The following is a 26,575-nucleotide window of genomic DNA, read 5'->3' as shown; positions in this document are numbered from 1 at the left end:
CCTCACAGCTCATGTTTTCAAGCCCTTAAATGATTTTTCTTGCTCTCCTATGGCCTTTCTCCAACTTTTCCACATCTTTCCTGAAATGTGGTGCCCACAACTGGACAGAAGATTCCAGCTGAGGCCGTATCAGCGCGGAGCAGAGCGGAAGAATTACTTCTCATGTTTTCCTTATAACACTCCTGCTAATACATCCCAGAATTTGGGGTTTTTTTCCGACAGTATTACATTGTTGACTAATATCTAGCTTGTGATCCGCTATGACCCCCAGATCCCTTTTGGCAGTACTCCATCCTAGGCAATCATTTCCCATTCTGTATGTGTGCTACTGGTTGTTCGTTCCTAAGTGGAATACCTTGCATTTCTCCTTATTGAATTTCATCACTGAATGTGGGTGACTGAGTAGTTACCGAGGATGGTTGGTGGCTGATGGGGGGATAGATTACTGAGCACTGGTTATTGCTATAAGCAGTGAGGTGACCATGAAGGTAGCTGTGGCTATTACCTTAGCCAGCGTGACGCCGGTGCTGTACAACAGGCTGAGCAGGAAGAGAGCAACGAAGACAACAGGTGTCCAGAGACCGTCAGATTCCTCCTCTCCTCCTTCAACATAGATGCCGTGGTCCTCCACCAGGCAGTGAGGAGCTGGGGATGAGATAAACGGGCTGGTTAGAGAGGCCTCTTCATTAAGCCAAGGAGCTGAGTGGGCCCAGCAGGGAGCTCCGATCTGTGCTCTTGGCAGGAGTTCCTGTCCAGGGCCAGAGACAGAGGGTTCCCTGCCAGGAGAGACCGGCAGGCTGCAGGTGGAGACCCCCCGTCACAGGCTGCAATTCTCAGAGCAGCCTCAGGGATTCAGCCCCCAACTTCCATTAAATTTCTCGCCCTTTGGCTCCTTTGCAAACTCCAGCCAGCGGCACTACATGCCCCTCCCCGAGCATGCCCTCCCCCTCCCTTGGCCAGCCAGGGAACTGGGCTGAGACCTGCCAATGCATAACTCAATGGGGCCATGCACACCCATCAAACAGCAGCATCTTCCCAGTCAATGCCAGATTGAGCTGTGCTGGGACCGGTTCCCGGACAGCAGAGGCACCAATTCCCCCACCACCAAAAGTCCCTATTTTGGGGACCTGGAGAATTTACCCACTGAGCTGTTCTGAGACCTCCCCCAACTCGCACCATCCCAGAGGGAGTGTGGTCCAATGAACACAGCACTAGGATGGGACTCAGGACCCCCATGGGTCTATTCCCAGCTCTGTCATTGACATTGAGGGACCTCAGGCAATTCACCTCCCCTCTCTGTGCCTCAGTTTCCCTTCACGCCCTTTCTCTGTTTGGACATTAAACTCTTCTGGGCAGAGACTGTCTCTTACTCTACGTGTGTGCAGCTCCTAGCGCACTGGGGTCCCAAACTGAGTGGAGAGCTCTACACACGACTGTAATACACCTAATAACAGGGTCATCTGACGGGAACAACTTTTAAGCTACTACCCGCTTGGACTCCATTGCAACCCATGCTCCGAGAAGGGGGAAGATCTGCCGCCCATCCCCACATTTGGGCAACACCTACAAAAGGGGGAAAGGCATGGCCACCCCATCACCAACACCCTGAGCTGCCCCATATTGTCAGGACGCTGGAAACAGAAGTGATGGCCCCCAACTGATTTCTCAGAGCGACTCTGCCACCGTCACACAGCAGTGACCTCAGTCCCTGTAGGCAGACGTCTCCATGGCCCATTTCTAATTCCTTGAGCCGTCTGTATTGTTGTGTCCTGGGGACTGAGTAAAGACCTCTCCCAACTCATTGCACATGGGATACCACTCAGTAGGAGCCTCTTTCACTCACCACCAGCCTGGGCTCCATTGGGAACCCGTTCCCAAGAGCTGGAAGGACTCACAGCCCAGCATTCCCTGAGCCCATCCATGTGTCTTGTCAACAGCACGAACGCCTCCTGGGAAGTGGCCTGGAGCCTCCGCAACTTAGTACACTCCTTGTTACTCAAAGGGCTGGCATGAGAGGCCTCAGCTGTCTGGATGTACCAACTGAAATCTTAATTCACCCACCAGCGCACTCGATGGCCTGGGCCACAGAGTTCCGTGGTGGATAATTGACGTGACCTTCCTAGCTCTGAAACCTTGACTGGGGCTTTTGTAGATGTTAAGGCAAGAAGGGACCATTACAGCAATGAGCCTGACCTCCTGTATATCATAGGCCAGAGAATCTCACCCAGCTACCCCTCTATGGAGCCCAATGACTTGTCTTTATTGGGAGCAATGGGCCCCAGGCTGGATATACAAATCTTGAGATGGAGACTCCACCACTTCCACTGGAAGTTCAATCCAGTGGTTCCCTTCCAGATTTTGTGCCTGTGATGGGGTGTGCAAACCCGCACTAGCCAGGACAGGGTTAATCCCACCCTAGTGGGGGAGGAAGTCCTGCCCCTCAGACCATGCTAAGCAGGCTCCAAATGCTGTGCTGGTATAAAGAAGAGCAGCCCAGCTCAGTCTGCACTGACTGCCAAGGAGGAAGGACTCAGTCGAGGCTCCAGCCCAGGGGCCATTACAGCCCTTGCCTGCGGAAGGCAGAGATCTAGAGACACAGACCAGAGACCTGTTGCCTACAGCTGACCAGCTGGAGTCGGAGTCCCAGGGAATTACCTGCGCCGAGGAGCCCGGAGACCCCGACGTGATATGGACTGCAGCTTCAGGAAGCCCAGTCGGAAGTGACCCAGGGACTTGGAGGGAGTGGTATCTCCCACCCGTGTAAGGTCAGCATGTTGCAGTGTTGCAATGAGGGGAGGAAAACAATAACAGAATATGCGGAAAAGGCAGAGGTGCTTAATGACGTCTCTGTTTCGGTTTTCACCAGCAAGGTGTGTGGCGATTGGACGTCTAACATAGTGAATGCCATTGAAAATGAGGTAGGATCAGAGGCTAATATAGGGAAAGAACAAGTTAAAAATTACTTAGATAAGTTAGTTGGCTTCAAGTCATCAGGGGCTGATGAAATGCATCCTAGAATACTCAAGGAGCTGACTGAGGAGATATCTGAGCCATTAGCGATTATCTTTGAAAAGTCATAGAAGAGGGAGAGATTCCAGAAAACTGGAAAAGGGCAAATATAGTGCCCATCTATAAAAACAGAAATAAAGACAACCCAGGGAATTACACACCAATCAGCTTAACTTCTGTATCCGGAAAGATAATAGAGCAAATAATTAAACAATCAATTTGGAAACATGTAGAAGAAAATAAGGTGATAAGTAACAGCATGGACTTGTCAAGAACGAATCGTGTCAAACCAAACTGACAGCTTTCTTTGACAGGGTAACAAGCCTTGTGGATGGGGGGAAAGCGGTAGATGTGGTATATCTTGTTTTTAGTAAGGCTTTTGATACTGTCTCGCATGATCTTCTCATAAACAAACTAGGGAAATGCAACCTAGATGGAGCTACTATAAGGTGGGTGCATAACTGGTTGGAATACCATTCACAGAGAGTAGTTATCAGTGGTTTACAGTCATGCTGGAAGGGTATAATGAGTGGGGTCCTGCAAGGATCAGTTCTGGGTCTGGTTCTGTTCAATATCTTCTACAGTGATTTAGATAATGACATAGAGAGGACACTTATAAAGCTTGCGGACGATACCAAGCTGGGAGGGGTTGCAAGTGCTTTGGAACATAGGAATAAAATTCAAAATGATCTGGACAAACTGGAGAAATGGTCTGAAGTAAATAGGATGAAATTCAATAAGGAAAAATGCTAAATACTCTACTTAGGAAGGAACAATCAGTTGCACACATACAAAATAGGAAATGACTGCCTAGGAAGGAGTACAGCAGAAAGGGATCTGGGGGTCATAGTGGATCACAAGTTAATTATGAGTCAGCAGTGTAACACTGTTGCAAAAAAAAGCAAACATCATTCTCAGATGTATTAGCAGGAATGTTGTAAGCAAGATACAAGAAGTAATTCTTCCGCTCTAATCTGCGCTGATTAGTCTTCAACTGGAGTATTGTGTCCAGTTCTGGGCGCCACATTTCAGGAAAGATGTGGACAAATTGGAGAAAGTCAGAGAAGAGCAACAAAAATGATTAAAGGTCTAGAAAACGTGACCTATGAGGGAAGATTAAAAACTGGGTTTGCTTAGTCTGGAAAAGAGAAGACTGAAAGGGGACATGATAACAAGTACATAAAAAGTTGTTACAAGGAGAAGGGAGAAAAATTGTTCTCCTTAACCTCTGAGGATAGACAAGAAGCAATGGGCTTCAATTGCAGCAAGGGAGGTGTAGGTTGGACATGAGAAAAAAATTTCCTGTCAGGGCGGTTAAGCACTGGAATAAATTGCCTAGGGAGGTTGTGGAATCTCCACCATTGTAGGTTTTTAAGAGCACGTTAGACATCCCTGTCAGGGATGGTCTAGATAATATTTAGTCCTGCCATGAGTGCAGGGGACTGGACTAGATGAGCTCTCAAGATCCCTTCCAGTCCTTTGAGTCTATGATTCTATGACTCCCGCTGACCCAGTGGTGGACCACTCCACCACTGCTAGGGCCCTGGGTCAGGACCCGGTGGAGTCGGGTGGGCTCATGTCCCCCTACCCTGGGCATCACCCCCTCTGGTGACGGCCCCTGGGTTTGGCCATTACACTACACTCCCCTGCATTTGAGGGCTTCTCTATTCACTCTGACTCCTAGGCCACGCTCCCCTGCACTCAAAGGGCGCTATATTGACTCAAGCCCCTAGGAAACAAAATCCTGCACTCGAGGGCTGATATATTGACCCTGGGCACTAGGCCACACCACTCTGTGCTCGTGGGTGGCCGTATTGTCTCGGCCCATTAGGCCACACAGCCCAGAACCCAAGGGCTGCCGCTTAGATGCTGGCAATTGGGCCGCACTGTGGTGAGGCCCAGGACAGTCCGGTAGACTGTATCTGCAGTGTCAGCACAACCCTGATCCACCCCGCAGTGCTTTATTCTACATTTGTATCTGTCTAGGTTTAACTTCCAGCCATTGGCTCCTCTTCAGCCTTTCTATACTAAGTTACAGACCTTTACTGCCTGGTACTTTCTCCCCAGGGAGGTACTTATATATATCAATGAAGCCATCTCCTGAATCTGTCTTTCAGCCAATTTGTCTCCTTCTATCTCTCACTGGAAGGTATTTTTTCCAACCCTCTAATCATTTTTCGAGCTCTCTTTTGCACCCTCTCCAATTTTTCAAACTTCTTTTTAAATGTTGGACAAGAGAATGGCCACACTGCATGGGACAAATGGTCCATCTACCCCAGTATCCTGTCTTCCAACAGTGGCTGATGCCAGATGTATCAGAGGGAATAACCAGATCAGGGTAATTATTGAGTCATCCATCTGCTGTCGTACAGTACCAGCCTATGACAGGCAGAGCCTTAGGGACAACAAGAGCTTAGGGCTGCGTCCCTGACCATCTTGACTAATAAGCTTTGATAGACTTATCCTCCATGAACTTGTCTAATTCTTTTTTGAACCCAGCTATATTTTTTGCCATCACAACATCCCCTGATAACTAGTTCCATGGGTTGACTCTGTTGTGTGAAGAAGTACTTCCTTGTGTTTGTTTTAAACCAGCTGCCATTTAATTTCATTGGGTGACCCCTGGTTCTTGTGTTATGTGAAAGGAAAAATAACACTTCCTTATTTACTTTCTCCACACCAATCGTACAGTATTCAAGCTGTGGACATACCATGTATTTATATAGTGGCATTATGAGATTTCTTATTATCTGTCCCTTTCCTAATGGTTCCTACCATTGTTACCTTTTTGACTATCACTGCATGTTGACTCCAGAACTGAATGCTGTGTTCCAGTATCGGTCTCCCTAACCCTGAACACAGAGGTGAAATCACTTCCCCTGCACACCACCCCATGGTCATACATCCAGGGACAGAGCTGGTGGGAATGGAGGCTCCTAACTCAGTCTCACCCTCCCGCCTAGCTCCCTGCAGACATAACACCAGATTCCTGGGGGCTCTGCCTCTGCACCTTATGTGGTCAGGGTGAGGACGCATCTCTGAGGAGTTCTGACGCCAGAGTGGCAAGGGCTACATTGCTAGACAGGTGCAATGGTTAACCAACAAGTCTTGGAGATGGGGGGATCAGGGCTCTATTCCCACCTCTCCCACTGACCTGCAGTGTGACCAGAAACAAGCCACTTAGGCTGGGGTCTTTAAAGGACTCTTAGGAAATTAGGTGCCAGTGAAATAAACTCACAAGTTCCTTGGGAGTTGGGTGTTACACTCCTTTCTATCATCCCAATTTTAATCCCTTTGTGCCAAAATATCCCCTCCCAGCCTCTGTCTGCTTAGACTATCAGCTCCTTGGTTCCAGGACATTTGCCCTATGTGTGTTCGTGCAGTGCCCATCCAATGGGGCCCTAACCTCAGTCAGGACATCTAGGAGCTGCACTATCATGAATAATAATGGGTGGATAGCAACTCACTGCAGAGGGGTGGGCAGGTAGAAACATGACACTGCATGAGGATGGATGGATGCAGAGAGGACACTGCATAATTTTGCATGTATGAATGGATGGATATGGTAGAATCAAAGAGACAGGTACTACAGAGGGTAGGATGGATGGACGGATGGATCCTGTGGAAGGATGAATTGATGGAGACAATCCATAAGGAAAGGAGGATGGCTAGAGAGAAAGAAAGAAGGGTGGATGGATCCATCTAGATATTGTGGGAGGAAGCGTGGGTGGGTAGATAAGACACAGAGACAGTCTCTGCCAGAAGACACACGCTTCATCACAAACTCTAGCATGTTGCATTTTATTTGGGCATATTCCACACACAGCCAGGCTCTGTACTCCAGAGCTACCACAGCTTTACACACAGGCTAAGAGGAATCCCAGACCCCACGAGGTTCCGTGGCATCTCAGATACGCCGTGAGCAGCCCGCAGGGCTCTGCTCCTCAGTAGCAAGTGACGTCGGTGTAGGACAAGATCACAGAGACATTGACGGTAGTGGGTTTACCGGAGGATTTGTCCACGCTCTGTTATAAACAGATAGTTAAGGGTTAATGCCTCTTTTACCTGTAAAGGGTTAAGAAGTTCACCTAACCTAGCTGACACCTGACCAGAGGAACCAATGGGAGGACAAGATGGTTCAAAAGGAAATAGGGAAGTTCCCTTTGTCTGACTCAGGCCTGGTCTACACTATGACTTTAATTCGGATTTAGCAGCGTTAAATCGAATTAACCCTGCACCCGTCCACACAACGAAGTCATTTATTTTGAAATAAAGGGCTCTTGAAATCGATTTCTGTACTCCGACGAGCGGAGTAGTGCCAAAATCGATATTGTCATTTCGAATTAGGGTTAGTGTGGCCGCAATTCGATGGTATTGGCCTCCGGGAGCTGTCCCACAGTGCACCATTGTGACCGCTCTGGACAGCAATCTGAACTCGGATGCACTGGCCAGGTAGACAGGAAAAGCCCCGCGAACATTTGAATTTCATTTCCTGTTTGCCCAGCGTGGAGAGCACAGGTGACCACAGAGAGCTCATCAGCACAGGTAACCATGCAGGCCGATAATCGAAAAAGAGCACCAGCATGGACCGTATGGGAGGTACTGGATCTGATCGCTATATGGGGAGAGGATTCAGTGCTAGCAGAACTTCGTTCGAAAAGACGAAATGCCAAAACTTTTGAAAAAATCTCCAAGGGCATGATGGAGAGAGGCCACAATAGGGACTCAGAGCAGTGCCGCGTGAAAGTCAAGGAGCTCAGACAAGCCTATCAAAAAACAAAGGAGGCAAACGGTCGCTCCGGGTCAGAGCCGCAGACATGCCGCTTCTACGCCGAGCTGCATGCAGTTCTAGGGGGGGCCACCACCACTACCCCACCTCTGACCATGGATTCCGAGGCGGGGATAATCTCATCAGCTACACCTGAGGATTCTGCGGACAGGGAAGAGGAGGAGGAGGAGGAGGACGACAAGCTTGCGGAGAGCACCCAGCACTCCGTTCTCCCCAACAGCCAGGATCTTTTTCTCAGCCTGACTGAAGTACCCTCCCAACCCTCCCAAGCCAGTATCCAAGACCAAGACCCCATGGAAGGGACCTCAGGTGAGTTTACCTTTTAAAATATAAAACTTGTTTTAAAAGCAAGCGTTTTTTAATGATTACTTTGCCCTGAGGACTTGGGATGCATTCGCGGCCAGTACAGCTACTGGAAAAGTCTGTTAATGTGTCTGGGGATGGAGCGGAAATCCTCCAGGGACATCTCCATGAAGCTCTCCTGGAGGTACTCCAAAAACCTTGCCACAAGGTTTCTGGGCAGTGCAGCCTTATTCCGTCCTCCATGGTAGGACACTTGACCGCCATGCTTGCAGCAAGTAATCTGGTATCATTGCATGACAAAGCCTGGCAGCGTATGGTCCCGGTGTTTGCTGGCATTCAAGCAACATCCGTTCTTTATCTCGCTGTGTAATCCTCAGGAGAGTGATATCGCTCATGGTAACCTGGTTGAAATACGGGAATTTAATTAAGGGGACAGAGGCGGCCGTTCCTACTGGGCTGTTTGCCTGTGGCTGAAAAGAAATCCTTCCCTGCAGTTAGCCAAGCGTGGCGGGGGGGGGGGGAATTGGCCCTGAGCTTTTCGCGTTTGGCTAGCAGGGATCTTCCCTGTTACCAGCCACGCGGTGGGGGGAGGGGTACAGCGATCATCCCAGATAATTCATGGCGGGAGAGGAGGGGCGGGGGTGTTAGTTTGGTTTCTGCAGGGATCTTCCCTGATACGAGCCACGCGGTGGGGGGAGGGATAAAGCGATCATCCCAGAGAATTGGATGGGGCGGGGGGTTAGTTTGTTTTCTGCTGCTGAAGGTTAACAGGAAAACCGCAGCAGTCAATGGGCTTTGCTTGGTATGTGGGAAAGGAGGGCGCAGAAGCCGAAAGACAATGGCTTACCATGGCCGCATGCAAGCTGAATTCTGTTGCCCCGACCTGCGTCTGTGATCTCTAACACCAAAGCCACAGGCACTCAATATTAAGATGGAAAATGCGACCTTGTACTGAAATCACATGTGCTATGTAATGTGAATAGTGTTGTTCACCATGAAAGAGTATAAGCATTGTTCTGTAAAATGTATCATTTTAAAAACTTCTCTCCTTTTTTTCAACCCTCCCTCCAGCAGCTGCAAATTTTTCAAGCCCCCCTCCTCCGTCCCGAAGGCTATCTCAGATAAGGCGGTGGAGAAAGAGGACGCGAGACGAGATGTTCACGGAAATAATGGAATGCACCCGCAATGAAAGAGCTCATTTGAATGAGTGGAAGGACACGGTATCTAAATTTAGGAAAGATGCCAGTGACCGTGAGGTCATGAGGGACGCTCAAGATGAGAGGTGGCAGGCTGCAACGCTGGGGCTGCTGCGTGATCAAATGGACATGCTCCGGCGTCTGGTCAAGCTTCAGGAATGGCAGCAGGATAACAGAGTGCCGCTGCAGCCGCTGTATAACCTCCCTCCCCCCTCACCATGTTCCATATCCTCCTCACCCAGACGTGTAAGAACGCGGGGGGGGAGGCTCCATGCACTCTTCCACTCCACCCCAACCAAAAGGCTGTCATTATATTGAATTTTTTCAGTGGCCTTTTACTTCCCTCCTATCCTCCTCCCAAACCTCACCCAGATTACCTTGTCGGTTCTCTCCCTATGTTTATAATCAATTAATAAAGAATACGTGAGTTTTAAACTATAGTAACTTTATTTCCTTTGAAAGCAAGCTGGGGGAAGGGGGAGGGTGGGTTCCTTACAGAGAATGAGTCAATAAAGGGGGCGGGTTTTCATGAAGGAGAAACAAACAGAAATTTCACACTGTAGCCTGGCCAGTCATGAAACTGGTTTTCAAAGCTTCTCTGATGCACAGCGCTTCCTGGTGTGCTCTTCTAATCGCCCTGGTGTCTGGCTGCGCGTAATCAGCAGCCAGGCGATTTGCCTCAGCCTCCGCCTCCCACCCCGCCATAAAGGTCTCCCCCTTACTTTCACAGAGATTGTGGAGCACACAGCAAGCAGAAATAACAATGGGGATATTGGTTTGGCTGAGGTCTGAGCGAGTCAGTAACGATCGCCAGCGACCTTTTAAACGGCCAAATGCACATTCTACCACCATTCTGCACTTGCTCAGCCTGTAGTTGAACAGCTCCTGACTCCTGTCCAGGCTGCCTGTGTATGGCTTCATAAGCCATGGCATTAAGGGGTAGGCTGGGTCCCCAAGAATAATTATTGGCATTTCAACATCCCCAACGGTTATTTTCTGGTCCGGGAAGTAAGTCCCTTGCTGCAGCTGTTTAAACAGATTAGTGTTCCTGAAGACGCGAGCGTCATGAACCCTTCCCGGCCAGCCCACGTTGATGTTGGTGAAACGTCCCTTGTGATCCACAAGTGCTTGCAGCACCACTGAAAAGTACCCCTTGCGGTTTATGTACTGGGTACCCTGGTGCTCCGGTGCCAAGATAGGGATATGGGTTCCATCTATCGCCCCACCACAGTTAGGGAATCCCATTGCAGCAAAGCCATCCACTATGACCTGCACATCTCCCAGAGTCACTAGCTTGTGTAGCAGCACCTCAGTGATTGCTTTGGCTACTTGCATCACAGCAGCCCCCACAGTAGATTTGCCCACTCCAAATTGATTCCCGACTGACCGGTAGCTTTCTGGCATTGCAAGCTTCCACAGGGCTATCGCCACTCGCTTCTCAACTGTGAGGGCTGCTCTCATCTTCGTATTCTGGCACTTCAGGGCAGGGGAAAGCAAGTCACAAAGTTCCAAGAAAGTGCCCTTACGCATGCGAAAGTTTCGCAGCCACTGGGAATCGTCCCACACCTGCAACACTGTGCGGTCCCACCAGTCTGTGCTTGTTTCCCGGGCCCAGAATCAGCGTTCCATGGCTATAACCTGCCCCATTAACAGCATGATCTCCAAAGCACCAGGTCCCGCGGTTTGATAGAATTCCATGTCCATATCCTCATCACTCTCGCCACCACGCTGCCGTAGCCTACTCCTGGCCGGCTGGTTTTGCAGGTTCTGGTTCAGCATAAACTGCACGATAACGCGCGAGGTGTTTACAATGTTCATGACTGCTGTCTTGAGCTGAGCGGGCTCCATACTTGCCGTGGTATGGCGTCTGCAGTGTTCACCCAGGAAAAAGGCGCGAAACGGTTGTCTGCCGTTGCTTCCCTGGAGAGGGGGGAGGATATACCCAGAACCACCCGCAACAATGTTTTTGGCCCCATCAGGCATTGGGATCTCAACCCAGAATTCCAATGGGTGGAGGAGACTGTGGGAACTATGGGATAGCTATGGGATAGCTACCCACAGTGCAGTGCTCCAAAAATCGACGCTAGCCCCGGTACATGGACGCACACCACCGAATTAATGTGCTTAGTGTGGCCGCATACATTCGACTTTATACAATCTGTTTCCAAAATTCGAATTATATAAATTCGGATTAATCCCGTAGTGTAGACATACCCTCAGTTTTGACCGGAGTGGAAAAGCTCCAGAATTTAGCCTCTTATCAAGTAGTGAGTATTAGTGAAGGAAATAAATAGGTTTATGTTTATTTCTTTGTAACTTGTCTTGGGCATTAGGAAATAATCAAAATGGGTATTCTTTTGTGTACTAAGTTTTTGCCCAGGGGAACATCCTCTGTGTTTTGAATTTGTTGTCTGTGAGAGTAACTGGTATGCTAATCTCTCCCAGAGAGTTTTCTTTTACCTTTCTTTTCTTTAATTAAAAGCCTTTTTTTTAAGAACCTGATTGATTTTTTTCCTTGTTTTTAGATCCAAGGGGGGTGGATCTGGGTCCACCAGGAGTTGGTGGGAAAAAGGGGGGTTAATTTCTCCCTGTTTTAAGATCCAAGGGGTTTGGATGGTGTTCACCAGGGAATTGGTGGAGGAGTTTCTCAAGGCTACCCAGGGAGGGAAAGGTTTTGGGGGAGAAGACAGAGTTTCCCAAGTGACTCAAACTATTTGGGTGGTGGCAGCTAAACCAGATCTAAGCTGGTAATTGAGCTTAGAGCTTCTCATGCAGGTCCCCACATCTGTACTCTAAAGTTCAGAGTGGGGGTGAAACCTATGACATGGTGGGCAGCGGTGAGGGATTTTTTAGGAACCAAAAGCCAGATTTTTTTTTGCTCCTTTGAGATGCTGGGGAAGCAGTGAAGGAGAGATACCCTGAAGGCAAACAGATAAGAGCTTCTAACAGAGGGCTTTTTGTTAGAAGGGAAGCTCCAGCTGTGAGCACTGGAGGGCCATTAACATATTGCCAAGACAAGTCACAAAAAAACCTGTTTTACTTGGGTTTTTTTTAAACAGTCACATTACAGTAACCAAACATTCCAAGCTGTTTCCCGCCCCCGTCAGATAGCTAAAGTAGACCAGGGGGAAAATGTCAGGCAAAGGGGAAAAAACTATGCAACAGGACCTAGAAGAATTAGCCAAATTCCAGGCTGAGGAGAACAAAAAGGAACATGACAGACAGATGGCCAGGGCTGAGGCTACACACAGATGAGCTATTGGAGAAATTGGGACATGCCCAATTCATCTCTACCTTAGACTTAACCAAGGGGTACTGGCAAGTACCACTAAATGAACCTGCCAAGGAAAGGTCAGCCTTCGTCACCCAGGCAGGGGTGTATGAATTTAATGTGCTCCCTTTCGGGCTGCGAAATGCACCCGCCACCTTCCAAAGACTTGTAGATGGTCTCCTAGCGGGATTGGGAGAATCTGCAGTTGCCTACGTCAATGATGTGGCCATTTTTTCTGATTCATGGGCAGAACACCTGGAGCACCTGAAAAAAGTCTTCGAGCGCATCCGACAGGCAGGACTAACTGTTAAGGCTAAAAAGTGTCAAATAGGCCAAAACAGAGTGACGTACCTGGGGCACCAGGTGGGTCAAGGAACTATAAATCCCCTACAGGCCAAAGTGGATGCTATCCAAAAGTGGCCGGTTCCAAAGTCAAAGAAACAGGTCCAATCCTTCTTAGGCTTGGCCGGATATTATAGGCGATTTGTACCACACTACAGCCAAATCGCCGCCCCGCTGACAGACCTAACCAGAAAGAAACAGCCAAATGCAGTTCAGTGGACTGATAAGTGTCAAAAGGCCTTTAACCAGCTTAAGGCGACTCTCATGTCTGACCCTGTGCTAAGGGACCCAGACTTTGACAAACCGTTCCTAGTAACCACAGATGTGTCCGAGTGGGGTGTGGGAGCAGTTTTAATGCAGGAAGGACCGGATCAAGAATTCCATCCTGTCGTGTTTCTCAGCAAGAAACTGTCTGAGAGGGAAAGCCACTGGTCAATCAGCAAAAGAAAATGCTATGCCATTGTGTACGCCCTGGAAAAGCTACGCCCATACGTTTGGGGACGGCGTTTCCAACTACAAACCGACCATGCTGCGCTAACGTGGCTTCATACCGCCAAGGGGAATAACAAAAAACTTCTTCGGTGAAGTTTAGCTCTTCAAAATTTTGACTTTGAAATTCAACACATTTCAGGGGCTTCTAACAAAGTGGCTAATGCACTCTCCCGTAAAAGTTTCCCAGAATCAACTGGTTAAAATTGTCCTTAAAATGTAAAAAATCTTGTAGTTTTTACCTAAGTAGTAGTATATGTAAAGGTGCATTTGTTTTATTAATCTGTTTATTCTAAAGTTTAGAAAGAAATCACAGCCAGTGCGGTCCAACACTGTCTGAGATTTGGGGGGGCGTGTCATAAACAGATAGTTAAGGGTTAATGCCTCTTTTACCTGTAAAGGGTTAAGAAGTTCACCTAGCCTAGCTGACACCTGACCAGAGGAACCAATGGGAGGACAAGATGGTTCAAAAGGAAATAGGGAAGTTCCCTTTGTCTGAGTCACTTTCAGTTTTGACCGGAGTGGAAAAGCTCCAGAATTCAGCCTCTTATCAAGTAGAGAGTATTAGTGAAGGAAATAAATAGGTTTATGTTTATTTCTTTGTAACTTGTCTTGGGCATTAGGAAATAATCAAATTGGGTATTCTTTTGTGTACTAAGTTTTTGCCCAGGGGAACATCCTCTGTGTTTTGAATTTGTTGTCTGTGAGAGTAACTGGTATGCTAATCTCTCCCAGAGAGTTTTCTTTTACCTTTCTTTTCTTTAATTAAAAGCCTTTTTTTTAAGAACCTGATTGATTTTTTTCCTTGTTTTTAGATCCAAGGGGGGTGGATCTGGATCCACCAGGAGTTGGTGGGGAAAAGGAGGGTTAATTTCTCCCTGTTTTAAGATCCAAGGGGTTTGGATGATGTTCACCAGGGAATTGGTGGAGGAGTTTCTCAAGGCTACCCAGGGAGGGAAAGGTTTTGGGGGAGAAGACAGAGTTTCCCAAGTGACTCAAACTATTTGGATGGTGGCAGCTAAACCAGATCTAAGCTGGTAATTGAGCTTAAAGCTTCTCATGCAGGTCCCCACATCTGTACTCTAAAGATCAGAGTGGGGGTGAAACCTATGACAGCTCTGGTGGATGAAGGTCATGGGCAGACCCTCGTGCCCTACCATGCAGGCGTACGTGTCCCCCTGCTCCCATTCAGACGCCAAGACATTGAGTTTGCTGTAGATGAAGAAGAGCTCCTCCTTCCCAGCCTCCCGGACAGGGACGATGTTGGTGTAGGCTTCCTGGGGCACGGGCCAGTCCTGCTGGGTCCATGTCACCAAGATCTCTCTGGGCTGGAAGCCGGAGGCCAGGCAGGTGATGGTAGCCGATTCCCAGAGAGTCAGCTCCTCAGCGTGAGGAGGGGAGATGTAGACAGAAGGGGCCCGGAGGGAGACCATTGCCATGAGAAACAGCGAGGGGTTAATGCTAAGGATTGGGACCCAGGAGACCTGGCTACCATCCCCCACCCTCATCACCCTGCTATGTCCCACTAGACCCCCCCACTCCCCTCCCAGACCCATGGATAGAATCCAGGAGTTCGGGCCACACTAACCCACTGGATCCAAATACCTTCCATGAAAAAGGGCTAGAACCCAGGAGTCACAGCGTCCAGTCTCCCTATTCTAACCCACTACATCCCACTTCCCTCCCAGAGACAGAAAAAGAACCCAGGAGTCCTGACTCTCTGTCCCCTTCTGTCTCAGAAATTTGCACATTTCGACCCACCCACAAATGTGTAACTCCCAGTCCCAAACCCCTGAAACCAGATCAGAGCTGGCGCCCCCTAGAGAAGAAGGTCCCATGTCCCATTCCCCACACCCTGAGCCAGCCACTCCCCCCAGCCTGCAGCCGGATTGGAGCTGGCGCCCCCTACAGGGGAAAGGCCGAGTTCTTACTGTGACTCTTGCGGATGGTCTTGACAATGGCCAACGGGATGTCTTGGTGCTTCACGGTGCAGGTGAACTCCTCCCCCGCCTGCCACTCCTCCACGCACACCCGCAAGATGCTGGTTGCACTGTAGGTGCCATCTTCCTGCAGCACCGGCTCTCTGGTGACCACGGCCAACAGGCCCCCGCTACCCCGGCTCCAGGAGACCTCCAGGCTGCCGGGGGTCTCCATGCCACTAACCAAACAACTGATGGTGGCATTCTGTGCTATGTAGAGGTCCTCCAGGGAAGGGGGAAGGAGAGAGACCTCCAGAGGGTGTCGATTACAGTTGCTGACACCTGGTTGGGGGCAGGAGGCAGTGTTGAGGGCTGGGCTGAGCAAATATTTCAACAGGCACCAGGTGGTAACTGAGTGCCTCTCTCTCAGGGGTGCAAAGCCCAGGGGCTCTTTGGGAAAGGGGCTGAGGGTCATTGGAGTTGTAAATTGGGGACTGGGTACCCTGGTGAAAGAGGCAGGACCCTCATTTTATGGAGCCCCGGGAACAACGGCTGAGTTTTTCCAGCCAATCAAGGGATAGGGATTCCTGGGTCCCATTATGGTTATTTGGGTATCTGGATCCCAGGAGCAAATCTGAACATCTCCGGTTTTGTTGGGAGAAAGCCCCATTGCGGAAAACATGGCCAGGGACAGACCTGAAGTGGTTGCTCAACTCAGGGACCTTCCAGACAGAAATTCATGAGCTCGATGACCTGCCTGAGCTCAGCATAATTATCCCCATTTCCCAGAGATGGCAGCTGGGACACAGAGGACAAATGACCTGCCCATGGTCATGCCTGGCACCCAGACCTATAAGAAGGGGCCAAAAGGACAAAATTGTGAATCTGCCACTGTTGGAATCCATGTACAAGTGTGAGGCAAACAACTGCCCAGGGGATCCATGATAAAGAAGGAAAGAAAATTTTCTGTGAACCACCTCCCTGCCATGAAAGACCTCCGTGCACTTTCTGCAAGAGCAAGAGTGTCCATCCCAATGTCTTGACCAAAGCACAGCCCAATGAGATTACAGTCTGCACCCTCCCTTAAATTCCCTTTTGCAATTAGGACAATTTTCCTGCACTTCCTTCAGTGATGATGGGGTCTGTGAAGCTGTGGAATCATCTCATCCAGGGGTGGGTTGGGATCCCCATTAATTGGGGCATTGCAAATTGGATAATGGCTTGGGAATACAGGGAATTCTCCTGCACTGGAGTGGAGGGGGCGTTCCCCACCCAGCTCAGGTTTCAATAAAACATGCAGTTCTTAGTTTCACCAAAGACGGCATCATAATGGAGGTAGAAATCCTTCATTGCCTCCCCTCCCACCAGGGCTCACATGGAGTCATGCAGTTGTTCATGCCATTGGCTGGATGGGATAAGAAAGCGTGTGGACATCCCCAAATTAATACCTGACTCTGAGAATCCACTTACCAAGGGACAACGTTTCCACAACACTCTTGGGCTCTTCCATGGCCGGGTGATGTACCACGCAGGTGTAATTTCCTTCTCCTTGGCTTTGCTCAACCTTCAGGATGCTGTAGGCAGAGAAAGTGACACTTCCTGACACAGGGCCATTGTTGTAACTGGACTTGAGTTCCGGGGAGTTGTTCTTCAACCATGAGATGCTGATCTCTTCAGGGTAAAAGCCACTAGCTTCGCAGATGAGAGTCAAGGAAACTTTGTTCCCGGAGATGTCTTTGTGGTAGGCTCGGGAGATGGTGACTGAGGGCTCCTACTTCCTGATGCCTAAATGAAAAGGAAGAGGGGGAAGAGAAGAAGAAGACTTGGTTTGCATGTCTAAGTTAAGGACTTAGATCCAGCAGCTATCACTGTGTGAAGGGGCCAGAGAGGGCAGTTGTTCAGGGTTTGTGTGAAGCTAGACCAGGCAAAATAAAAACCCAACCATTGAGCATCATCTCCCTTGAAACTCAGAGAAATCCTGATCTTCACCCAAACACTGAACTGAACTCCCGAGCCTTCCCCGCAGAATGCACAGTGACCTTCCAGATCCTCAACCTTAAACGGAAACAACTTAACATCATCATCTTCATTTTCGTCTTCATCACCATCATCATATTCATCTTCTTCACAGGGGCGGCTCTAGGCACCAGCAAAGCAAGCAGGTGCTTGGGGCAGCCCATTTGCAGGGGCGGCAGGGATCCAGCCTGGGAGCTGAGAACCAACAGGGGGCCCTGGGAGCTGTAGTTCCTTGGTTAGCTCCCTGCCTATAGAGCCAGCCCTGGAGCAGGGAAAGAACTACATTTCCCAGCATTCCCTTAGAGGGGAGGGAGGGAGGAAGCTGTTGGTGTTACTAGGCCTAGCTACTAGGTAACTTAGGAAAGTGGAAGGCCAGAAGTGCCGATGAAGCTTTTTTGCTTTGGGTTTAAGTAAGCTATAGTGACTTTATTTTGTGAATTTTTATTTATTTTTATGCTAATTGCTTACATGTTAAAGCAAAAATGTAACGGTCAGCTTTTTTAGCAGACAGCTGCTGTTTTGCTCGCTCACAAACACAGTAGAGATTTGGGGGGTGGGAAACTGCGTGCGCATAAATCTACAAGGCCATAAATAAGCATGCTAATGGAAAAGTTTTTAACATGCACAATGTGTACCTGCTATAACTGTTGTCTAAAAGGAAAGGGTAGGGGTAAAATAAACAAAGGCTTGCACAAAAACTACTTAAAATATATTTAAAAAATTGCTTGTATGTGCTGCGCTTAATTTAAGACATGTTGGTCTCCTAGTGCATATTCAAAAATCTCAAATAAATTTGCTTTGTTTCTCCACCTCGGTGTCTTCATTGGTGCAAAGCACACCGGGCAACAAACCCCGCTGTTGCTGCCTCCTTGGGCCCTTTTGGGCCAGCAACAGTTTTGGCGTCCCTGGGTGGGCTCGAGGCTGAAATTTAGCCTTGCCCGGATCCCTCCTGGCGGCCGACGGATTACGACGATGACCGACGCCCAGAGCTCACCGGTGACTTCATCGGGGGCCTCGGTGGAGACGTGGTTTGCTCGACCCCGGAGGGCACAACGGTGCAACGCACTCGGACAGTGGAGAAGCAGTTGCGGGCGACGGTGGGGAACCGGTCCCGTGGATAGGGCGACGGTGCAGAACCAGACCCTTGGATAAGGTAGGAACAGTCCAGTGGGGACTTTACCTGTTTTGACCTGGGGACGCCCAGTGTCTCCCTAGAGTATGGGGCAGGGACAGAGTACAGCCGGCAGGGTACAGTGTACACCCTTAAAATGCATTCTGGGGAACTGGAAAGTGTTTGGATCTGACCAGTTAATTAAAAGTAAATTGAAAAGGTTCTGTACAGTTGATTGGCCTCAGTATCAGCTAGAGTGCCAAGAAAGGTGGCCACCGGAAGGATCACTTAATTACAACACGATCCTTCAGTTGCTTTTGTTTTGTCAGAGAACAGGTAAATGGAATGAACATCTCCATGCGTATACGTTTATGATGTTAAAAAATAGGACTGATATTTTGCACAAGTGCCATTTGACTCCGACAGGCTCGGTAGTAACGGCTGCTAAACCCCAGAACCCTCCTACAGTTGTAATGGCAGAATCGGTGTCCCCTTCGGCTCCTCCACCCCCACAGGCTCCAGAGAGTACCCCCCCCCCCTGGTGGGATTGTATCCGTTGATTACTGAGAGTGCGGTAGCCCGTCCAGGAACACAGGATCGTGCAGCCCAGATTGTGTCAGTGTATTCTCATGTTCCTTTTAACCCTGTACACCTAGCTGCTTTTAAGGCAAAGGCAGGGGAGTTCTCGACGAATCCAAGCAGGTTTATTTCAATCTTTGAAGGGTGTCTGGCTAGCCATAAGCCTGACAGGATTTTATAAGTATATTGCAATCATCCCATTTTGTCTGAAGTGGAGCGAAATCAGGTTATAGCTAAGGCTAAGGAGAAGGCACAGAGAAGGCATCTAAAGTTTAAAAAAAAAAGCTATTGGACACCAAAGGTTGTACTAAGTGAAATCCTCAGAAGTGAGTGTGCTCGTCCTGGTTTGTTGCTTCAAAGCTCTGTATAAAAGTTATGTTACTGCAAGGGTGTATAATGGCAATGAGTATGTATTCATTATTTTTAAAAAAAAGTGTATAAATAAAAAGTAAAAAGTTCCTTTGTAAATTAAAAAAAGCCCCCCCCAAAAAAAACTAGTTAACAAAAAAATATAGCTAGCAAGCTCAGTCATGCTGGCCCTATCCAAGGACATTGTTCACAGCTAAGACTTGGCTGACAACCAAGAGAAAGGGGGGCCTGAATGTGCCCAAGCAACTGTGAGATCTGCAAAATACTGCCAGGCATAATGAGGACAAACAAAGGGTTAAAAAGCAGCTTTGCTGGACAGTATTGGCCCAGGAATTTAAAAATTCCCCCACTCTGTTCGGACAGGCTCTGGCCAGAGACTTGAAGAAGTGGGACAATAAGAACAAAGCCCTCCTTCTGCAATATGTAGATGATTTGCTAATTGCTGCTGTGGGTCTAATCCCTTGTCTTAAAGCTACTGTGAGTCTCCTGAACTTTATTGGACTCCGAGGATACAGGGTAGCTCAAAGCAAAGCTCAAATTGCACTCCCTGAAGTTCAGTATCTGGGATTTCACATCAGGCAGGGACAAAAAAGACTCTCAAATAATAGAAAGGAGGCTATCTGCCAAGTTCCTATCCCTAGTAACCGTAAACGGCTTAGAGCATTTTTGGGCATGGCAGGTTTTTGCAGAATATGGATCCCAGAGTTTGGACTGTGGGCTAACCCTCTGTATGAATGTGTTAAGGGAGCAGATCATGACCCCTTTCACTGGTCCCCAGAAGCGGACAGGGCATTTAAAATCTTGAAAAGGAAGCTGATGAAAGCACCAGCCCTGGGTCTGCCAGATCTCTCTAAGCCATTCCAACTGTATGTGCATACAAAAAAAGGGATAGCCCTAGGAGTGCTTACTCAGTTACTAGGTGCCTGGAAACGTCCTGTGGCATACTTCTCTAAACAACTAGATCAAGTTTCAAAGGGATGGCCAGCATGCTTGCGAGCAGTAGCAGCCACTGCCCTAGTGCTTGGGGAAGCTAAAAAACTGACACTGGGAAAAACTGTGCAAGTCTCTATTCCCCATATGGTTCAAGCCCTGCTGGATACTAAGTGTGGTCTCTGGCTCACAAAGGCTCAGGTTGCTCGGTACCAGGCAAAACTGTTAAAGAACCCTGAAGTTACCCTGCAAATCTGTCCCTCCCTTAATCCAGCTACCCTGCTACCAAAGACAAAAAAGCAGGAACATAACTGTCTGGAAATCATAGATGCCCACTACTCCAGCCACCCAGATTTAAAAAATCAACCACTCCCAAATGCTGACTTGGAATGGTATACTGATGGCAGTAGTGCCGTTGTAAATGGGCAAAGAAGGGCGGGTTATGCTATTGTGACACTTCATAATACCGTGGAAGCTAAAAGTTTACCTGCTTGGATATCTGCCCAACTTGCTGAACTAGTGGCCCTGACTCGTGCACTCGAGCTGGCAAAAGACAAACGGGTTAATATCTTTACTGACTCAAAGTATGCTTTTGGGGTACTGCAGGCTCACGCTGGTTTGTGGAAGCAAAGGGGAATGCTGACAGCCCAAGGCTCCCCAGTTAAGCCTGGGTCTCAAATTCTCCGGCTATTAGAAGCGGTACAACTCCCCTCAGCAGTAGCAGTGGTACATTGCTAAGCCCATCAAAGGGAAAATCAAAATGTAACCAAGGGCAATGCCAGAGCAGACAGGGAAGCCAAGCGAGCTGCTACCCTGAAGTCACCAACAAAAAAAATGCCCAAATGCATGCCCTCATCCCATCAGTAGGTGAGCTTGCAGCCCCTCAGTACTCCCATGATGACAGAAACCTGGCTGACAGGCTCGGTCTCCAGGAAAAGGAGGGATGGCTTTATTCCACAGAGGGAAAAATCCTCCTGCCCAAGGGCCTAATCCGACCAGTGTTGCAGAAACTGCATCAAACTACACACGCAGGCAGAGAGGCTCTTACCCAGCTTATGAATAAATATTTTTTAACCTCTGGACTTAAACCCCTAGCATCACAGGTGGACGCGGTCCGCCGACTTAATGCACTCAGAGCATTTTATGTGAGGACACACACAATCTGCTGTATACAACCGATTTCTATAAAACCGGCTTCTATAAATTCGACCTAATTTTGTAGTGTAGACATACCCTTAGAGAGTCTCACCAGAAATAGCCCTGAAAGGCCAGATGCTGGGTGACAAGCCTGACTTCTAGAGGTACGAAGTATATACGCACATCAGATCAGAGTCACAAATAGGACACTACGTCCCTAACAGGCTTCATCCCCGGATCCCAGGGAGCCAAGGGAGTGAAATTCTTGGAGGAGCTGGAATTTAATGATAAGGCAGGGAATGCTGGGAAAACTGTGCACGTGGAAATTAATGAGAGATTGAGAATGAGAGATTCACAGGGGAAATACTAATTACACCTGCAATACACCCCTGTGCTGAGGGCCTAGGCTCCGCTAAAGTCCTACTTGGGAGGTTTAACTGGGACTTAAAGGCTGCCTAGGACTTGTGCGGGGTGAGTTTCACCCTCTAATCCCTATTAACAGTGACTGGAGTTTGCCTTTCCCTTTGAGATGCCAAGGCTACTCACCTGTATTGCTCATGGTTATGTCCTGGGTTAGTTCTCCAGAACAGGGTGTGGTCACTTTGCAGGTAAATTCGGTGCCTTGTCCCCATTGTGCCAGCAACACAGGGTGAGAACTGACCAGGCTGGTGGTCCCGTTGCTGTTCATCTTGAGGGGTTCTGTCTTCACCGCAGAGCTGACTTGCCCATCCACTTTCCATACGATTCTGCTGACTGCTAAGTCATAACCCAGAACTAGACAGGCAACGTGACCAGAATTTTTGATGATGTCTTCATAGGAGGGTTTGGTTAAATAGATGGTTGGGTCAAGTGAGCTTCTGAGGTAGGCTGAGAAATGCAAAGAGATGTCATTGACCAGTTCAAATAATGTGGAAAGGCAGAAAAAGACTATTGAAATCTAATCTAATCTAATCTATCCATCCACCTCCATCAGAACACTCATAGTATCCATCCCATCCATCCATCCATTGTATCTCTTTCTCTTCCCATCCACCTACAGTACCAGTTTCTCTACGGTACTCCTATGTCTCCCAGCACACTGGTGTCCAGGTGCAGTCCCACCTACCCGTAGGCAGGGCTGGTTTCTGAGTAACTCTCCACCCCACCTCCCTGCCATGCACGGGCGTAGCCCCTCACCCAAGCACTTGCTGGTGTTGTGCATGGAGAGCTCTGTTCCCACTGCTGGGTGGGTCACTTGACAGGTGTAGACGTCCCCCTTCTCCCAGCTCTGCTTGGTGACGTTCATGCGGCTCTGCCCCATGTAGAAGCCGTCTGTGCCCATTGCAGAGGAAAAAGCCGGGTTGGGGGGGCTGCTCTCCTTTCCATTCACCAGCCATTTCACGTCGGCTTTGCCAGGTTTGAAGCTCAAGAGGAGGCAAACCAGCTCCAGCTGGCTCTCTGTGGAGCTGTCCTCGCAGGTGGGGACCAGCAGGTGAACCTGGGGGGGCGTTGTCAAACCACACGCTGAGAGCAGAGAGAGGGGAAAACACAGTCCAGTGTCACTGTCTGTAGATCCCCAGTCCCCTTCCAGAGAGAGTGCTAACTCTAAAGTCCTCCCAGCACTAGCAAAAAGCCCACCTTGGTGTGGTACATTTACATTGAGTACTTTAATCAGCCTCTAGGGCTGAGATTTTTCACAGCCATGTAAGGGATTAAAACAAATGGGAACAGGGCCCTTAAATCATCTAGGCAAATATTAAATGCCTCCGTGCATTCTTTCTGCATGTGCTGCATGGAGTGTGTTCTCCCTGGTAATCAGCAGGGACAAAGCTGGAACTTGAGCTGTGTTTGTTTATTTGAACTTGTTTTTCTCAATTAATGCCCCCTATTTCAGGGGGACCGTGGCGCTGTACAGCATGACATGGCGTCAGAAGAAAACCTGGGTGAGAACTGACTGTGTCTGACTACGGATAAAGGGTCAAATCCTCAGCTGATGTAAGTTGGCACAGTGTCACTGACTTCAGTGGAGATCAGATGATTTACACCCGTTGAAGTTCTGACCCCAAAATGCCTAGGTTTGCTGCTCTGGGGTTGTATCCATTTCAAAAGATGCCCAAGAACAGCCGGAGTGCAAGAAACACACACAGCTCCATGACAGAGAGGGGTAACCAGTGCAAGCTTGTAAGGCGATATAGCCCCTTTAAGGCCAGCGATTGCTGGGAATTGTAGTTTCATGGGACGGCTTGCTGCAGTCTGTATAAGGGAAAGCTTCTGGTTCAGTGCTGAGGAAAGCGCCTGAGGGGAAAATCTCTAGATGTGGACCAGGCAGGAGGCCTAGGAAACATGCAGGAAAGGTGACCTAGTGGGAAGGGGGGGGTGCTCCCCATCCAGCCGGCTGAACGCTGGAGGAGCCCCTGGTGGCTGGGATCCTGTGCTCTGAGTTGCACTAGTTTTGCTTTGAGGCTTTGGATTGACGTGGCGAATGGGCTTTGTTCTAGTCTGGGTTTGGGTGAGGGTGAGGGTGAGGGAGTCAGGCAGTGAGCCGAAGTTTTCCCCTGTACAGAAGGGCCAGCATGGGGCTTAGGTGCCATTTCAGCCCAGCTGCGTGTCTAAGATTTCCCAAGGTGCCTAAGGGATTTGCATGCCAAGTTTCCATGGGAACCGGGTGCCTAAATCCTTTAGCTGGGGCTGAAAACTCTCCCCCTTAGTGGAACATAGGTCTCTGCCCAGGGGTGCCTTTCACCTGAAGGTTTTCCTCATTCAGGGGTCCATGGAGGGGGCGCTGTGGGCAGGAGTTCTGCAGTGACAAAGCACCAGGGCTCAGCGTGTTTCAACACTGGGCCAAACTTTCCCCAGTCGTTCAGGGTGAGATTTTTCCAGAGGCACCTACGGGATGTGGATTAAGATTAACTGGCTCCCAGACCCTCTAGGCGCTTTGAAAATCTCAGCCTGGCTGTCCTGTCCTCCCCCACCGCATGTCTTACATTCCTGAGGGAACTTCTTCGACACTGTCTTTGCTGTGCCTTGATGTGTCACATCGCACTGGTAGGTGTCGCCCTGCCGGGACCTGTCAGGGAGGATCAGCAGGCTGCTCCGGGTGTGGAACCCGTCGCTCATCGTCACCTCTGGGAAATTCTTGACCCCCTGGGTCACTTTGCCAGAATTCCACGTGATGTCCACTGGTGATGGCAAATAGCCAGTTACGAGGCAGGCCAAGCTTGTGTCCGGGGGAGCACTGCCAGTCTGGGTGCAGCAGGGAACCAGGGGGAAGACGGAGGGGGGGGTGGATTTTGCTGGAAAAAGAAAGAGAATATAAGAGAAACCATCAAAAGGGGGAAAATCTGAAAACCATGTCACTGATCAACCTACATCTGTCTATCCACCTCCTTCCATGGCCCGGTGGCTGTATGGCCCAGTGGTCAATTCACTGGAAAAGGAGTCAGGACTCAGGTTCTATTCCCAGCTGCTGTGGGACTTTGGGCCTGTCATAGACCTTCTCTCTGCCTTTAACTTTCCATTGTGCAGGGGTGTCCTAGCGATGGGCGAAAAACACGAGAAATGGGATTCTGACCTCGGCTCTTCCAGTGTAAACCTGGAGCAACTCCGGTGGAATAGCTCTGGTTTTGTGCGAGTGATGCTGAGAGGAGACTCTGGTCCTTTACAAGGCACAAATATTCCCCAAGCACCTCACAACCTGAGTCCAGCCCTCCTCAGCTCTCCAGTGTGAAGTGAGCATCATTACCCTCATTGAACACATGGGGAAACTGAGGCCTGGAGAGATGACGTGGCTTCCCCAAGGTGACAGAGGCAGTACGTGGTAGATCTGAGAACCGAAGCCAGCTCCCTAAGGCCCTTCCTCTATTTGATGACAAGACCATTGTTAAAGCTAGGAAAGAGCCCTCCATGAGTCATGGATGGATGAGACAACTCAACACGCACTTTCTCCTCCGGTCCCTGCCCTTCTGTGCACACAGATCTTTCAAACCATACTTGTGTGCAACTATGTACAGGACATCTATCTATCCCCATACACACCCACTATCCATCCTTGGTGGGTGGAAGTCAGGACTCCTGGGTTCTATCCCCAGTTCCGGGACAGCCATAATGTTTCCTTCTTCTACCTCCCACATGGCAGGTTCTCAAAAAGACCCCCCAGGAGGCCTCAATCTTTTCTGAGCTCTCCGGCCTTCATGACCGATCTCTGGGGAAAACTGACCAACAAACAACACGGGCTGAAAAGGGGAAGTTTACGCAAGTGAAAGTCACACCAATGTTATTTTTTCACCCTGGTCTTAGCCCCCTGTGCTCGCCCACCTGTCCAATTTTCACACCTTCTCACCAGCTGTAACAGTGAAAGCAATCCAGTGGGCGTCATCTCTTGTTCTCAATCTATAATTATCTTGACTTCCATCGGGGGGAGGAGAGGGGATGTCTGACAGGCAAAGATATCTCAGAAGAGCTACGTGACAGACACAGAGCAGAGCTGGACTCCCAGACAGAACCCCCCGGTCTACAGTGCCGGGCCACGACCCAACATGGCTGGTGATTTGGTGAGTCAATCACAGGAAAGTGGCTGCTATTGGCTTGTCACATGAGTGCAGGGGGTGTTTTAACCCTATCAGAGATAAATGGGGTGGAGAGTGTGCTAGAGAGGGGAGCAAGACACCTGGGTCCCCTCCCCAGCTCTGGGAGGGGAGTGGGGTCTAGTAGTTAGAGTGGGGGGGTTGGGAGCCAGGACTCCTGGGTTCTTTCCCCAGCTCTGGTCGGGGAGTGGGGTCTAGTCGTTAGAGCAGGGGGTTGGGAGCCAGGACTCCTGGGTTCTTTCCCAAGTTCTGGTCGGGGAGTGGGGTCTAGTCATTAGAGCGGGGTTTGGGAGCCAGGACTCCTGGGTTCTTTCCCTAGCTCTGGGAGGGGAGTGGGGTCTAGTCATTAGAGGGGGGCTGGGAGCCAGGACTCCTGGGTTCTCTCCCCAGCTCTGGGAGGGGAGTGGGGTCTAGTCGTTAGAGCGGGGGGTTGCGAGCCAGGACTCCTGGGTTCTTTCCCCAGCTCTGGGAGGGGAGTGGGGTCTAGTCGTTAGAGCCGGGGGCTGGGAGCCAGGACTCCTGGGTTCTTTCCCCAGCTCTGGGAGGGGAGTAG

At 49.4% G+C, this 26,575-nt stretch overlaps 1 gene segment (V, D, J or C); it reads right to left on the bottom strand.

Annotated features, from left to right (window-relative positions):
- Window positions 1–442: 442 nt before the first annotated feature.
- On the bottom strand, window positions 443–24,832 carry LOC135886363 (Ig mu chain C region membrane-bound form-like). The segment is given in 9 exon segments: window positions 443–645; window positions 7,016–7,032; window positions 14,507–14,832; window positions 15,332–15,660; window positions 16,789–17,103; window positions 22,007–22,327; window positions 22,637–22,963; window positions 24,424–24,732; window positions 24,823–24,832. Coding segments are annotated over 9 exon segments (2,157 nt in total).
- Between the last annotated feature and the right edge of the window lie 1,743 nt (window positions 24,833–26,575).

The sequence above is a fragment of the Emys orbicularis genome, chromosome 12 (assembly GCF_028017835.1).
Source record: "Emys orbicularis isolate rEmyOrb1 chromosome 12, rEmyOrb1.hap1, whole genome shotgun sequence".
Lineage (NCBI taxonomy): Eukaryota > Metazoa > Chordata > Testudines > Emydidae > Emys > Emys orbicularis.
This window is presented reverse-complemented; position numbering and strand designations above follow the sequence as displayed.